Here is a 13,956-nt window from a genome sequence, read left to right on the forward strand (position 1 = left end):
AGGACAGCTCCCCAGCCCAGGGAATTACATGCATGGAGCAGTCACTCAGTCGTCCTTGCAACAATCGTCCAGAGAATCAGAGACTCGCAGCCACTTCTCCTTGGGTAGCCATAACTGTGCCCCCTATTCCCAGGGTGCCAGACCTATATGGACATCGTCATTGTCCTGGATGGCTCCAACAGCATTTACCCCTGGGTGGAGGTTCAGCACTTCCTCATCAACATCCTGAAGAAATTTTACATCGGCCCAGGGCAGATCCAGGTGAGCATGTCTGGGGCTCTTTCCACTTCTGAACGGGGCCACCCAAACCCATGGCAGGTGCCGCCTTAGGGCTAGGCGAGATCTTTGCATGAACAAAGGAAGTGTAGGTGAGAGGGCAGAGGCGGTAGGGCCAGCCAGCATGGGCCCTGCAGCCCAGTGTAGCACTTCAAGGGACAGTTTGGGGAGGGTCTCATTTCATGGGTGAGACACAAGACACCACCTGTGAAGACTTAGACAAGCTAAAAAGTGAGAAGGAAGGTGGGAATGGTTGAGTGAACACTAGGGCCCTGTTGAGTGAAGCACAGGGGAGAATTAGACAGAATGATTATAGAAGGAAGATGGCAGGAGAGGAGGTCAGAGCTGCTAGTTTATATAGCTGAAATGTGCCTGGCTAAAGTGGAGGTAGATTTATTTCTTTTTATTCTGCCTGAGTGAGGACTAATGACTAGATGTTACTAAATGGCAGATTTCAAGTCAATCTAAGAAATTGTAATGATTAGGGCTGGTAAAAAGGAAGTGGACTTTCTCATGAAGTCATGAGTTCCCCACCACCAGAAGATCATCCTTTGGAATATCATGGGTGAAAGTCCAGCATCAGAAGGGCACGCGTGCCAAATAAACCCTGTGGGCTCATCCAACAGGAACGCTTCATTGTTCTATTTCTACTATAAGTTTTTGTAGCTTTTTGTTTATTTTGAAGCTGTTGATATTGTCATTATTTTATCACCTACGGAGATAAAGGAACCCAGTTTTGGAGTTTGGTAAACACTGTGGCCTTCTGCCCACACTGCTCATAATATTTTGGACTTCGATTCTCTGCTCTGCTTTTGTTTTCCTAAGAAAGAGGCGCAATTGTTTGGCCTTTATTTCAATCACAAAGTCTCCATTCTTTATATGCACCCCTTCTGGTCCCACCAATCTGTTCATTTATTCCCAGAACTTTGCAGAACTCACTTCCCATTGGTTGCGGTTACTTTCTTGGAAAGGTCCTCAGCCTTCCTCCCTCCTGAATCATCACACAGAGGCACTCCTGGGATCCTCAGTCTCAGAGTCTAAGTTTCAGAGTGTCAAGATGTTCTGCTGCCCTCTCCTTTCCCGTGCAGGTTGGAGTTGTGCAGTATGGAGAAGACGTGGTGCATGAGTTTCACCTCAATGACTACAGGTCTGTAAAAGATGTGGTGGAAGCTGCCAGCCACATTGAGCAGAGAGGAGGAACAGAGACCCGGACGGCATTTGGCATCGAATTTGCACGGTAAAAAAAAAAAAAAAGAAAAAATTTTTTTAGATCTCAGATGCTATTCTAGTTATCTATTACCATGTAACACACTACCACAAAATTTAGTGCCTTGAGGCAATAATTTCTTAATTCCTCAAAATTCTGGGGTTTGACTGGGCTCAGCAGGTCGGTTTTCTCTTAGGTTCTCTCAGGTGGTTGCAATCTGGTGTCACCTGGAGACGTTGTCATATGAAGGTTCTCACATGGCTGGCAGTTGTTTCTGGCTGTTGGCTGACAGCTCAGCTGGGACTGGCGACCTGAGCACCCATATGTGGCCATATGGCGTGGTTTCCTCATGACATGGCAACTGGAGTTTTGGAGGGAGTGTCTGTCCCAAGAGCAAGCTTCCCAAGAAACCCAGGCAGGATCTGACAGACTGCCTATAACCTAGTCTCAGAGTCCCAGAATATGACTTCTGCCTTGTTCTATTGGTTGGGCAAGTGACTGAGGCCAGCCCAGATTCAAGGGGAAGGGAATTTGGTTCTGCCCCTTGGTGGATGAATAGCAAGGTCATTTTACAAAACAGCATTTAGGATGGGGAATATTTTTACAGCCAACTTTGGAAAATAGCTTCTCCCAAAGACACTGTCAGAAGTAGCTTCTGTGAGGGTGGGGTCTTCTTATGGAGTGTTAGTCATCAATGGAGCATAAAGAATGCAGTCAAGTCTGACACCTGAGACTGTAGAGTAGTGAGGCTGCTTCCTGAAACATCACACCAGGACTCACACATCCAGATACATGTTATCCCTTGACATTGTCTACACTGAAGGCTGCATGCTTATTCCAGTAGTGTTGTTGCTCAAAACAATGTGCTCACTTCCACTAAAATTAGCCGATTTTGAAGGCAATCCCCCGGGATCTCTTGAGCCAAGGCCTAAACTCAGAAGGTGACTGTGTCAAAGACATTTAGATTTTAAATGTCTAAATTTTACACCTATAAATATGAGCTCTGCTACATTTGTTAAGACCACAAACCTGTTACCTTATAATCTCACCTTATATAGGGTGAGTCGATGTGTTTTAAAAAATTCTACAAGGTAAGAGCTATTCAGGCCAGGTGCGGTGTAATCCCAGCAGTTTGGGAGGCTGAGGTGGGAGGATTGCTTGAGCCCATAATTTTGAGACCAGCCTGGGCAAAATTGTGAGACCTCGTTTCTACAAAAATTAGCCAGGCATGGTGGTGCATGCCTGTAGTCCCAACTATTCAGGAGGTGGAGGTGGGGGATCACTTAAGCCCAGGAGGCAGAGGTTGCAGTGGGCCAAGATCACACCACTGCACTCCACCTAGTAGGCAACAGAGCCAGACCCTGTCTCAGAAAAAAGAAAAGAAGAAAATAACTAGTAGTATTGTGATTTCATGTGCTCAAAAGATCGAGATTTTTCCAACCCCTAACTCTTTACAGTTAAGTTATTGCTTAGTTCGCATGTTTCTGTTTGCTGATAAAACTTGCTCAAGCTTTCTGTAAATGAGCATTTCTCCATGTGGAGGTGGGTCTCTTACTCATCCTCACAAGGAACGGGCCATTTTTCTGTTTTTGTTTTGCCTTTATCGGGGTGAGGCCTGAGACTCCCAGCAGACCCTTGTGAAATGGCTGGGGCAAGGGAGGCAGCCCACGACCACCAGCTGTCACTTTCTCAGTGCGAAGCTAACTGACTCATACAGGGAGTAAGCCCACTGGTTGGGCTTCACTTTAGAACCTACCAACCTCAGGCCAATTATTTGTATGTGACTCACCAGGTGGTTTGAACCATCAGTGACTCATAAGCACTGCTGAGGCTGCAATCTTCACCTCAAATGAAGTTTGGAATTCTGCTCTTCCCAATCAACCTGCCAAATTCAAGTCCCAAATTACAGCTGGTGCCTCTCAAGGTGAAGGGTTTTCTGTCCTCACTCAGTTTATTATTATTTTGGGGTGGGGAGGTGGAATTTCACTCTTGTTGCCCAGGCTGGAGTGCAGTGGCACGATCTCAGCTCACTGCAACCTCCGCCTCCCAGGTTCAAGCAATTCTCCTGCCTCAGCCTCCCAAGTAGCTGGGATTGCAGGCATGTGCCACCATGTCCAGCTAATTTTTGTATTTTTAGTAGAGATGGAGTTTCTCCATGTTGGTCAGGCTGGTTTCAAACTCTCGACCTTGTGATCCGCCCACCTCGGCCTCCCAAGGTGCTGGGATTACAGGCGTGAGCCACCAGTTTATTCTTAATGTATTTTCTGATGTGCCTACAAAAGAACAAAGATTCAGGCCATGAACATGAGGGCTTATAAAGATGTCGGTAACCTGTGGTCCAGGCCGTGGCAGCTCACAGTCTGATGAGGGGGCTGTGACAAGTGTTAAACCTAACCCTAACTCAGTGAGGATGAGAGAGGGAGGGGCCCCCATGGAGGGGCCAAAGAGAACTGTCAGGAAGCAGCACTGGACCTGTCCTGGGAAGACCCTGGGATCCTAGCAGAAGGAGGTGGACAGAAGACGTGCCACACAAGACATTCCACCCTGATAACAGCAGAGGAGAGGGGAAGTCAAGGAGCCCTTGGATTCAGGGATGTACTTCTTTTGACCATGGCAAGGGTCTCCTGTTGGTGGGAAGTGATACACGTAAAGATGGTGGGCGTGATGATGGTGTAGTTAAAACCAGCATGGCGGTCACTGTAGGTTCTTGAGTACAAAAGAGTAATCATCAGATATGTACATTAAGAAAATTAGCCTGGCAGCTACATACAGCAGGGAAGCGGGGAGGGCACCACCATGTGGTGTGATCCTACCTCTGTCCACATCACCCTCTTTATTGAACACCTACTACATGCTTCACACTCTTTCAGGCACCAGAGCTAGATCAGTGAACGAAACAGGTGCAAATATTGCACCGTAGTGAGCCGACATTCTAGAGAGGGAGGCAGACAGTAAACAAAAAACATAGCATACTACAAGGAGATGAACGCTGTGGGGAGAATGGAGCGTGGTCGCAGGTGCAGAGGACAGGTGTGGAATCGGCATGAACAGGGTGGTGGGGAAAGGCTTTGCTGACAGGTAAGCTTTGACTGGAGACTTGAAAGGAGGTGAGGGACTTATTTACCAGCAGATGGCTGGGAGGGAACAGCTCAGACAAAGGCTTGGTGTGCCTGAGGCCTTCCAGACCATGGAGAGTCCAGTGTGGGTGGGGGTGAGTGAGCAGGACCAGAGGCTAACAGAGGCAGCGGGCCAGATTTCAGAGGGCCTAGTGAGCCATTGTCAGAACCTGGGTTTTCCCCGAGAGAAGGAGGACCCTGTGCAGGTTTTGAGCAGAAAGGAGCTATGGTGTGGCCCAAATCTCCATGGGCCACTCTGGCTTCTAGGCCCACGGATCCCATTGTGAGTATAAAGCTCTTGCCGCTCTCAAGGAACGTATAATCTAATTTACAAAGGAACAAATCCGAGTCCCTTTACCCAGTGCAAAATCAGAACTTAAAATCTGACGAGTCATGCTGATATTCACATGGTTACAGATTCGTATAGACATTCACACTATTCCACTCCATGGAAATATGATCCTGACGTTTTTCCTGGCTCCATATATAATAAAGCCTGTTTTGCTCCTGCCACGCTTTTTTGCAGGGTGTCTTATTCCTGGGCCTGGCCCTTCCATGCAGTCATGGAAGCATCTAGAATCTTCTTGGAAAGAATAGCAGAAGGGTTGAACTTGTGCTCAAAACCTGCTCTCGTCATGCGGCATGTGGCTCTGCAGGTTTCCGTCCACAGCGCATACTAAAATTAGTGGGTTTTTTAAGGGAACGTATCCAGCGTATTGGAGCACTGCTAAGAGAATGGCGGATGTTTTTTCTCTTCGCTGGTAGTGTGAAGATGTTCTAAACTAACTTATTCCAGCTTTTATGAATTTCCCAACTCCTAAACCATACACCTCAGTTCTTCAGTGTGCTGTGTAAGAAGAGAAACAAAACCATCTGGCCCTTTAACCTGTCACTACAGATGTTAACTCTATGGCCTGTCCTGCCTTGCCATGGGTCAGACCCATGAGGAATAACCTCTGAGTCTAAGAGAACATTTATCTTTAGATCCTTACTGGCAAATTCTAACTTCTGGGCCAGACTCCTTGGTGAGACTATGCCTGTACCCCCAGAACCTCATGGTCTAAAGGAGGACCGGCCACAGGGGCACCAAAGACCAGTGGTGGTTTGGGAGCCAGTTTTTCACGCTTTGTAGCCTGATGGGATGTTGCACCTCTGCCAAGCTGACGGTGGAGGTGCCAGGCCCGCTGCCCTCTGGGCTGGATTGCCTGATAGGTGGATCCAGCTCATGCTCCAGGTACTGAAAACAAAAAGTGAGAAAGAGAAACATTTGTCATGGAATTGGATATTTAATATTTCCAAAATAGAATCAAAGCAGTGCTCGTGAGGAAGTCAGAGCTCTGTCCGGCCTCACTGTATGTCTTTTATGGGTTAGTGTTGTCTGGGTGCTGAGTCACCCGGCACATCCTGTTTTCAGTTCTAAGGAAAGTGAGTCTCAACTCTGGATACTCACCAGAGTGCTAGAAAATACCGATGCTTGCCCAGCGTGGTGGCTCACATCTGTAATCCCAGCACTTTAGGAAGTAGAGGCGGGCGGATTACTTGAGGCCAGAAGTTTGAGACCAGCCTGGCCAACATGGCAAAACCCTGTCACTATTAAAAATACAAAACTTAGCTGGGCATGGTGGCACATGCCTCTAATCTCAGCTACTTGGGAGGCTGAGGCACGAGAATCGCTTGAACCCGGGAGGAAGAGGTTGCAGAGCTGAGATTGTGCCACTGCACTCCAGCCTGGCCCACAGAGTGAGACTCTGTCTCAACAAAATAAAAATGAAAATACGAATACCTAGGCCACTACCCAGAGATTCCAGTTTCGGGGATCTGGATGAGGCCTGGTTATCAACAGTCATGTTTTTTGTTTTGTTTTGTTTTGTTTGAGGTGGAATCTCACTCTGTCACCCAGACGGGAGTGCAGTGGTGTGATTTCAGCTCACTGCGACCTCCGCCTCCCGAGTTAAAGCAATTCTCCTGCCTCAGCATCCCAGGTAGTTGGGATTACAGGTGCAAGGCACCACACCTGGCTAATTTTTTATTTTTAGTAGAGACAGGGTTTTGCCATGTTGGTCAGGCTGGTCTGGAACTCCTGACCTCAGGTGATCCACTCACCCCAGCCTCCCAAAGTGCTGGGATTACAGGTGTGAGACACCGCACCCGGCCAGGAGTTTTGTTTTTCTTTGTTTGTTTGTTTGTTTTTTGAGACGGAGTCTCGCTCTGTCACCAGGCTGGGGTGCAGTGGCACCACCTCGGCTCACTGCAACCTCCACCTCCCGGGCTCAAGTAATTCTCCTGCCTCAGCCTCCCGAGTAGCTGGGACTACGGGCGTGCACTACCACGCCTAGCTAATTTTTGTATTTTTAGTAGAGACGAAGTTTCACCATGTTGGCCAAGATAGTCTTATCTCTTGACCTTGTGATCCACCCGCCTCGGCCTCCCAAAGTGCTGGGATTACAGGTGCGAGCCACCACGTCCAGCCAACAGGTTTTAAAGACTCCTCACCACTGACTTAATACCTCTAAAGCTTGCCACCTGCCCTTGAACTCCCTTCTCAGGTCCACCTCATCCCTCTGGCCTGTCCAAAATGGCAAGGTCAGGACTCCAAAGGGGCTTTTCAAAGTCTCATTTAAAGACAACAGCCCTAAGACCTCTCTGAGCAGCTGGTGAAAGAGTAGCCCTGGCAGGCTCAATCCAGCTACTTCTTTGGTTCGAGGTCCTGGCACCTGTTGGGTTGCCCAAGGAGAACTCGGTCCTGGTTTCTGTGGCTGCCCCTCTGCAGGAGCGTCGGGGGCTACCCCAATCCTCCTTCCCTCTCATGACCCTGCCCCTGTGCTTGGCTTCCAGCTCAGAGGCTTTCCAGAAGGGCGGAAGGAAAGGGGCCAAGAAGGTGATGATTGTCATCACAGATGGGGAGTCCCACGACAGCCCAGACCTGGAGAAGGTGATCCAGCAAAGCGAGAGAGACAACGTAACAAGATACGCAGTGGCCGTAAGTCCTGGCCCGCCCAAGGGCTGCTGACGGCCTCTCTGAGGCTTTGCCATCAGATCCATGGGGGCTCCAAGGGACCATTTCCAGGCAGAACCATTTCGAGGCAGGACCTTTCACAACTGTCCAGGCCCTCAGAAGAGCCTCCCATTTCATCTTCTAAACAACAAGTTGAGAATCTTTCTGCACTGCTCTGGCCTATCCACAAAAGCTGTGGCTTTGGGTTTCTCCCCCGCCTCTATTGCTAGGGAGGGTCTGGAACCTCAGAAAGCTAGAATGTACCTCCAAACCTCCCAGCTTCCAGGGCCCTAGCTTAATGCAAGGGCTTTATCTTACCCCTAAGAGAGAGTCCATTCCAAATGCAAATGGCATTATAAGGAATTCCCATGGCCACTGGCCCTGGCTCCGGCCTGCCGTGGGGTCCCAAGGTCTAGGCCTGTGGTGTATGGGAAAGTCTGTGCTATGTTCTGGTTTGCGGTTCCTGCCCCTGTTCCCTGGCAGGTTCTGGGTTACTACAATCGCAGGGGGATCAATCCGGAAACTTTTCTAAATGAAATCAAATACATCGCCAGTGACCCCGACGACAAGCATTTCTTCAATGTCACGGATGAGGCTGCCTTGAAGGACATTGTCGATGCCCTGGGGGACAGAATCTTCAGCCTGGAAGGTGAGCAGTTCGTGCTGAGAGGGGATCCACTTTCTCCTGGGCTTATATCATCAGGTAAACCCCATAGAGCACAACCCAATCCCACAAAACCGAATGGCCGAGCAAGGATCTTCCAATAATAAATGCCAGGCCAGGCGCAGTGGCTCATGCCTGTAATCCCAGCACTTTGGGAGGCCAAGGTAAGCTAATTGCTACAGTTCAGGAGTTCAAAACCAGCTTGGGCAAAAAAGCAAAACCTCATCTCTTAAAAAAAAAAAAATGCAAAAATTAACTAGGTGTGGTGCTGCATGCCTTTAGTCCTAGCTACTTGGGAAGCTGAGGTGGAAGGATCACTTGAGCCCAGGAGATTGAGGTTGCAATGAGCTGAGATCATGCCACTGCACTCCAGCCTGGGCAACAGAGCCAGACCCTTTCCACCAAAAGAAATAAATGATAAATGTCAACAATTGAGTGTTACTCCTTGCCGGATATGAGGCTGTGCGCTTTATGAACAATGCTGACAGGTTGCTTTGCTAATGTTCTCATTTTACCGCTGGGAAAACTGAAACTCAAAGGAGTTCGGTGCCAAAGCTCCCACAGCTTGGGAGGGTGGTGGGCTTTGAACCAGGGTTGCCAACTTTAGCAAAAATAAAATACAGTGGGTGTGGCAGGCTTAGGTTAAGACTTATTTGTTGTCTGAAATTCAGTTTTAACTGGGCATCCTGTATTGCATCAGGCAACCCTAGCTTGTACCTCGCGGGGTCTGACACTGTATTCTGAAACCCTTAATGCCCATATGCAGCTGCTTCCACTCCACCAAAAGCATCTTTTTTTCTGCAGAGTCCTTCAGGTGGCCTCTCTCCTTGTGATTTAAACTCCATTTTTGATTTGCACAAATTTCATTTGTACCATAAATTGCTGTAGTGGGCCCTTCCAATATCAGGCTTTGGGCATATGGAAGGGTTATAAAAAGAAATAGAAGGCAGTGTAAAGCCTTAGAAGTCTGCAGTGCATTGGCAATGACAAGCCACAGACACAGGAAAAGAGACTAAAATGGCCCTCATAAACAAGGGCAGATGAATATAAAGCATGAACGTGAGCTTTGACACCCACTCCAGAACTTAAATATCCAAATCTGTGTATTTCTCCTCAAAATGGTCGCCTCGGGTGATGAGAACATTCATTCCAACGATGTGTTCAGGGAGCCCCCTCGTGGGGAGGGGCTTTCAGCACTCATGGGGTCTCTTACCCAAATCTGCAGTGGTGACACGCCTCCCTCTGAGGGTCGATTTGATGTTTGAGATCCATCCAAAGGCATCTGGAACCAAAGCTGGTGAAGAAAAGGGATGAACAAAGTGGGAAATTCCATTTCTTGGCAAAAACGTACACTATTTCCGTGCACTTTTGCTTGCTCTCTCCCCAGTTTTAGCAGTCTTACAGTATGCATGTCCTGTAATGTAACTTGTTCTGAGCCCTTTTCAGAAGTGGGTTCTACCAGTTACAACCCACATGGGCACCTGGAAGGTGTGTGGCGCCCCCCACTGCGCAGCGTGCTGGGGAGGGCTGAGGAGACTGGCACACGACTGGCCTCAGCCTCACAGCCCCCCTCGAAAGAGAGCCCCACTTCCTGATGATGCCCCCAGGAAGCAGGAGCTGTGGGCTAAGGGGCAGCTCTGTCTGTGCTAAGTGCTTGGCCATGGAGCTGACATCTCTGTTACTCTGTTGCAGGCACCAATAAGAACGAGACCTCCTTTGGGCTGGAGATGTCACAGACAGGCTTTTCCTCACACGTGGTGGAGGTACGTGGTGGTGGCACGGGCACAGAGCTCCCACCTGCCTCTTGAGGGCACGCTCTTCCCCTTTCTAGCTCTCTGGATCTGTCATCCACCTTCACAGACGGGCTGGCTCTTCTCGCTTTCTCTCTTTCTTGGGGTCTCTCTGCCTCCCATCTTCTGTGGGCTGGAAGAGGGCAGTTGAGGCCGTCCACCTATTGATACTGTCTTAAGCCCTCTTTAGAAGTGAATGGACTACAGATAACAGTCCCACATTTCACCTGTGAGGTGCAGGGTACCCCTTCCCATTCAGTCCACAGAGCCTTGTGTAAAATCCAGGGCAGGTGGCAAAGCCACTGGCACGTGACTTGAATAGCTCCAGTGCCCGAGGCGGCCTGCATGTGCCAGGGTGAGTCCCCATGTCAGTGTCGGGAGGGCCTCCCTGTGTTCCAGCTGTGCTCTGGCGGGCAATCCACAGGGCTCCTCTCTCTGTGTGGGTGCTGCATCAGACTGCAGAGGTCCCAGGGGGCCTGGCCCACAGAGGGAGGGGCACATGGTGTCACAAGCAACACGTGACATCTGGGGCTCTGCATCACTCACCCTCTGTGTGCTTCACCTAATGCTGGTCCGTAAGAAGGGGCTGGAGACTCCCAGGATTGCAAGGGGGACAGAAGAGTCGATGTCTGTGAATATGCTTAATATACTGTAAAGTCCTGCCCAGGATTGCCGCATGGGGAAACATACCAACTGCATTTGTCAGTACAGCTAGTGCTCGACTTACGACCATGATTGGGTCCGACAGACCGGTCGTAACACGATTTGGTCGTAAGTTGAGTAGGCTATATGCATGCAGAGATGGTAGTGCTGCCGGAAGCTGGTCCGCACTGTCGTACGCCCAGCCGGGCAACGTTTGCGCTGCCAGACACGGAGCAGTCGCGGCTAGCGATTGTGGTCGTTAAGTTGAATGGTTGTAAGTTGCATAGGTCGTAAGTCGATCAATACCTGTATAGATGCGTGCTCCTGTGAGTGTGCTTTGCACGGACAGGTGTCCCCGGTGCGTGTGTGTGTGGAGGGGGGTGTGTTCTGCCTGGGCTGGCACCATGGGAGTGTACTCATTCCTCCTAATTTGCCAGAAAAGGCCTATTAGTGCATGCTAGTTCTGTGTCACTTGCATCCTCGAATTGCCCTCTCCTAACTCCTCTGTGAAGCAGATAGGGCAGGACTCCTGGTTCCTAGTTTACACATAACGAATTCAAGTCCTGAGAAGGTTAAGCGACCTGCTGGGGTAAAATTCATCAGAAAAATATTAGTCTCATGCTATTTCCTCTATGCTAAGCAGCTGCTCTGTAAGAGGGAACCTCTGGCGGTCTGAGTCAGACCTTCCAAACTGGAGGGGAGGGGGACACGTGCGTGACATGCAGCTGGCAGATGGACGGAAACGCCACTCACGCTCAGACTTTTCTGCGCTGCATCTGGACCGTTTCATGCCCACTGTCTTGAATAACAGCAAGATGTAAACGTAACTGCCCTATCCTAATAACAGCCCTGTTACATGTGCACACGGTTTAAACTTCTCCAGGAAATCCCTGCACCTCATTTCACGCTCAGGACAGCCCTACGAGGTTGGCAGGTGATGCTCGTTATCCTGTTTTAGGTGGTTTAGATCAGCCACTCTTTTCAGTGCCTCCTCTGTGCTGGGCCCTGAGCTTGACACCAGGAGAATCAGAGGCGGAGCCCTGCCCTCAAGGAGCTCACAGTCCTACAGGAAAGAGCCCAGCACAGAGAGGTGACGGCATCTATTCACAGTCATGTGCTCTGGCAGCACCGGTCCCGGTCTCCAGTCTCTGAGGGCAGAGCTGGTTAGGAAATGCAATTTAAGTAAATCTAATAAGCATTTGTCATATGCCACGCAAGTGCAAAGAGGACCCAGAAATGATTCTCGCCACCAGGAGTCAACTTGCAAACAATCCTGAATGGCAGTTCTTAGCTTCGAGGGTAGGATGAAAGACACTAGAGATGCCTCCTAGGTAAAAATGTACAACACATGGAGGCCTCCCCCATCTGAAGACCCGCTGCTCAATCCGGGGGTTGGGGGGAGACATGTAAACATCCAGTGCTAACCAAAGCAGCATGATCAGGGTGGTACAGAAGGAAGGGTCTCCACTAAAAGAAAGGGTGATCTGGCCGGGCACAGTGGCTCATGCCTGTAATCCCAGCACTTTGGGAGGCCAAGGCAGGCAGATCACAAGGTCAGGAGTTTGAGACAGCCTGACCAACATGGTGAAACCCTGTCTCTACTAAAAATACAAAAAATTTTGCCGGGTGTGGTGGCAGACACCTGTAATCCTAGCTACTCAGGAGGCTAAGGCAGGAGAATCACTTGAACCCAGGAGGTGGAGGTTGCAGTGAGCTGATATCACACTATTGCAATCCAGTCTGGGTGACGGAGTAAGACTCCATCTCAGGAAAAAAAAAAAAAAAATTGCTGGGCACGGTGGCTAACGCCTATAATCCCAGCACTTTGGGAGACCAAGGCAGGCAGATCGCCTGAGGTCGGGAGTTTGAGACCAGCATGATCAACATGGAGAAACCCCATCTCTACTAAAAATACAAAACATTAGCCAGGTGTGGTAGCACATGCCTGTAATCCCAGCTACTCCAGAGACTGAGGCAGGAGAACCGCTTGAACCTGGGAGGTGGAGGTTGCGGTGAGCTGAGATCCTGCCATCACACTCCAGCCTGGGCAACAAGAGCAAAACATCTCAAAAAAAAGAAAGAAGAACAAGAAGAAGAAGAAGGGGTGGTCAGAGAAAGATGCAGGGAGGGCTTGGCACTTGAGCATTCCCTAAAGGACCAGGATTTTGGCAGCCCCAGGGGCAGTAAGCAGGAGAATAGACAGCATTGTGCACACACACTGGGCAACATCCTGGCACAGCTCAGAGGTCAGCCCTGGTGTTGGGGACACAAGAGAAAATGAATGTCCCAATGTTTTCTTTGTTCATTCTTCAAGCATCTTTGTGTATGTCAGGCTCTGTACCAGGTACATTAAAGAAATATTTCAGCTGATGGCCATTCATAGCCTACTCGGGGAGAAAGACTCTTAAATAATAAGTTCACTGTCCTGCCTCTTAAATCATGATCTGTGTATGTCTAGGATTCGGAGAATCTAAAAAGAAGGGACATTAAGATGGGCATCAGGGACTCAGGAAAGCTTGAGCTGAGTCTTGCAAATGGCCCACGCAGTTCAGTGTTGAACAAGGTGAGTCCTTGCAGGACCAACAGGTTCCCCAGCTTCCAGAGTGGGGAGACCCAGGAGCTCACAGCCTCAGCTCGTTACTTCAGTCATGTCAAGGTCATGACTGCCCTATCCAGCTCCTTACACATATGCTCTACAACTTTTCTGTTCACCAGGCAGAGGGACCCAGCTTGCCTCTCCTGTGTACCCTAGCTCTTCCATCCCTCCTGATATTTTCATCTGATTGGACTTTAAAAGAGACAACAATCGCATTTGAATCTGAGACTATTTAGTATTAAAAATGAAAACAAAAAACTTTCAAATGCACAGGAATGGTGCAAGTGTCATAGGATGACTGGCACTGTGACCAGCCACGGGTGGCTATTTTAGAGCACAGAGGTCTTTCAGTGCCCACCTGCTGATGCCATCATGATTGGCCACAGCCATCCTGTCCCCAGGAGTCCAGCTCCTCAGCTCTCAGGGTCAGTCAGACCTCTCTGGGGATCAGGGCTAATGGTCCAGCTTTCTGTTTTGCCCTGAGCATGTCTGTCTCCCAGGCAAGCCCCTAGGCTCCCTCCCTGCCAGAAGCACCACAGATGGTCTCACACAGCTGCTGCTGGAAAAGACACTGAAGGATCCTGAAGCTTCCCCGGGCCTGTCTAGTTCTGGTAGAAGGAGAGGTCCCCAGTAGAATGCTCTCAGACGGCGGAAGAAAGGCCCTATGACT

General features: G+C 49.5%; 1 protein-coding gene across 1 annotated transcript in view; it reads left to right on the forward strand.

Annotated features, from left to right (window-relative positions):
• ITGA11 (integrin subunit alpha 11) overlaps positions 1-13,956 on the forward strand; it is a 138,549-nt gene that overhangs the window by 79,343 nt on the left and 45,250 nt on the right. Inside the window, exons 6-10 of the mRNA XM_017513586.2 lie at positions 134-261; positions 1,365-1,513; positions 7,435-7,579; positions 8,078-8,243; positions 9,951-10,021. Of these exons, the coding sequence (XP_017369075.1) occupies positions 134-261; positions 1,365-1,513; positions 7,435-7,579; positions 8,078-8,243; positions 9,951-10,021 (659 nt within the window). The remainder of the gene's footprint in view (positions 1-133; positions 262-1,364; positions 1,514-7,434; positions 7,580-8,077; positions 8,244-9,950; positions 10,022-13,956) is intronic.

Source organism: Cebus imitator, unplaced genomic scaffold (genome assembly GCF_001604975.1).
Source record: "Cebus imitator isolate Cc_AM_T3 unplaced genomic scaffold, Cebus_imitator-1.0 Scaffold496, whole genome shotgun sequence".
Lineage (NCBI taxonomy): Eukaryota > Metazoa > Chordata > Mammalia > Primates > Cebidae > Cebus > Cebus imitator.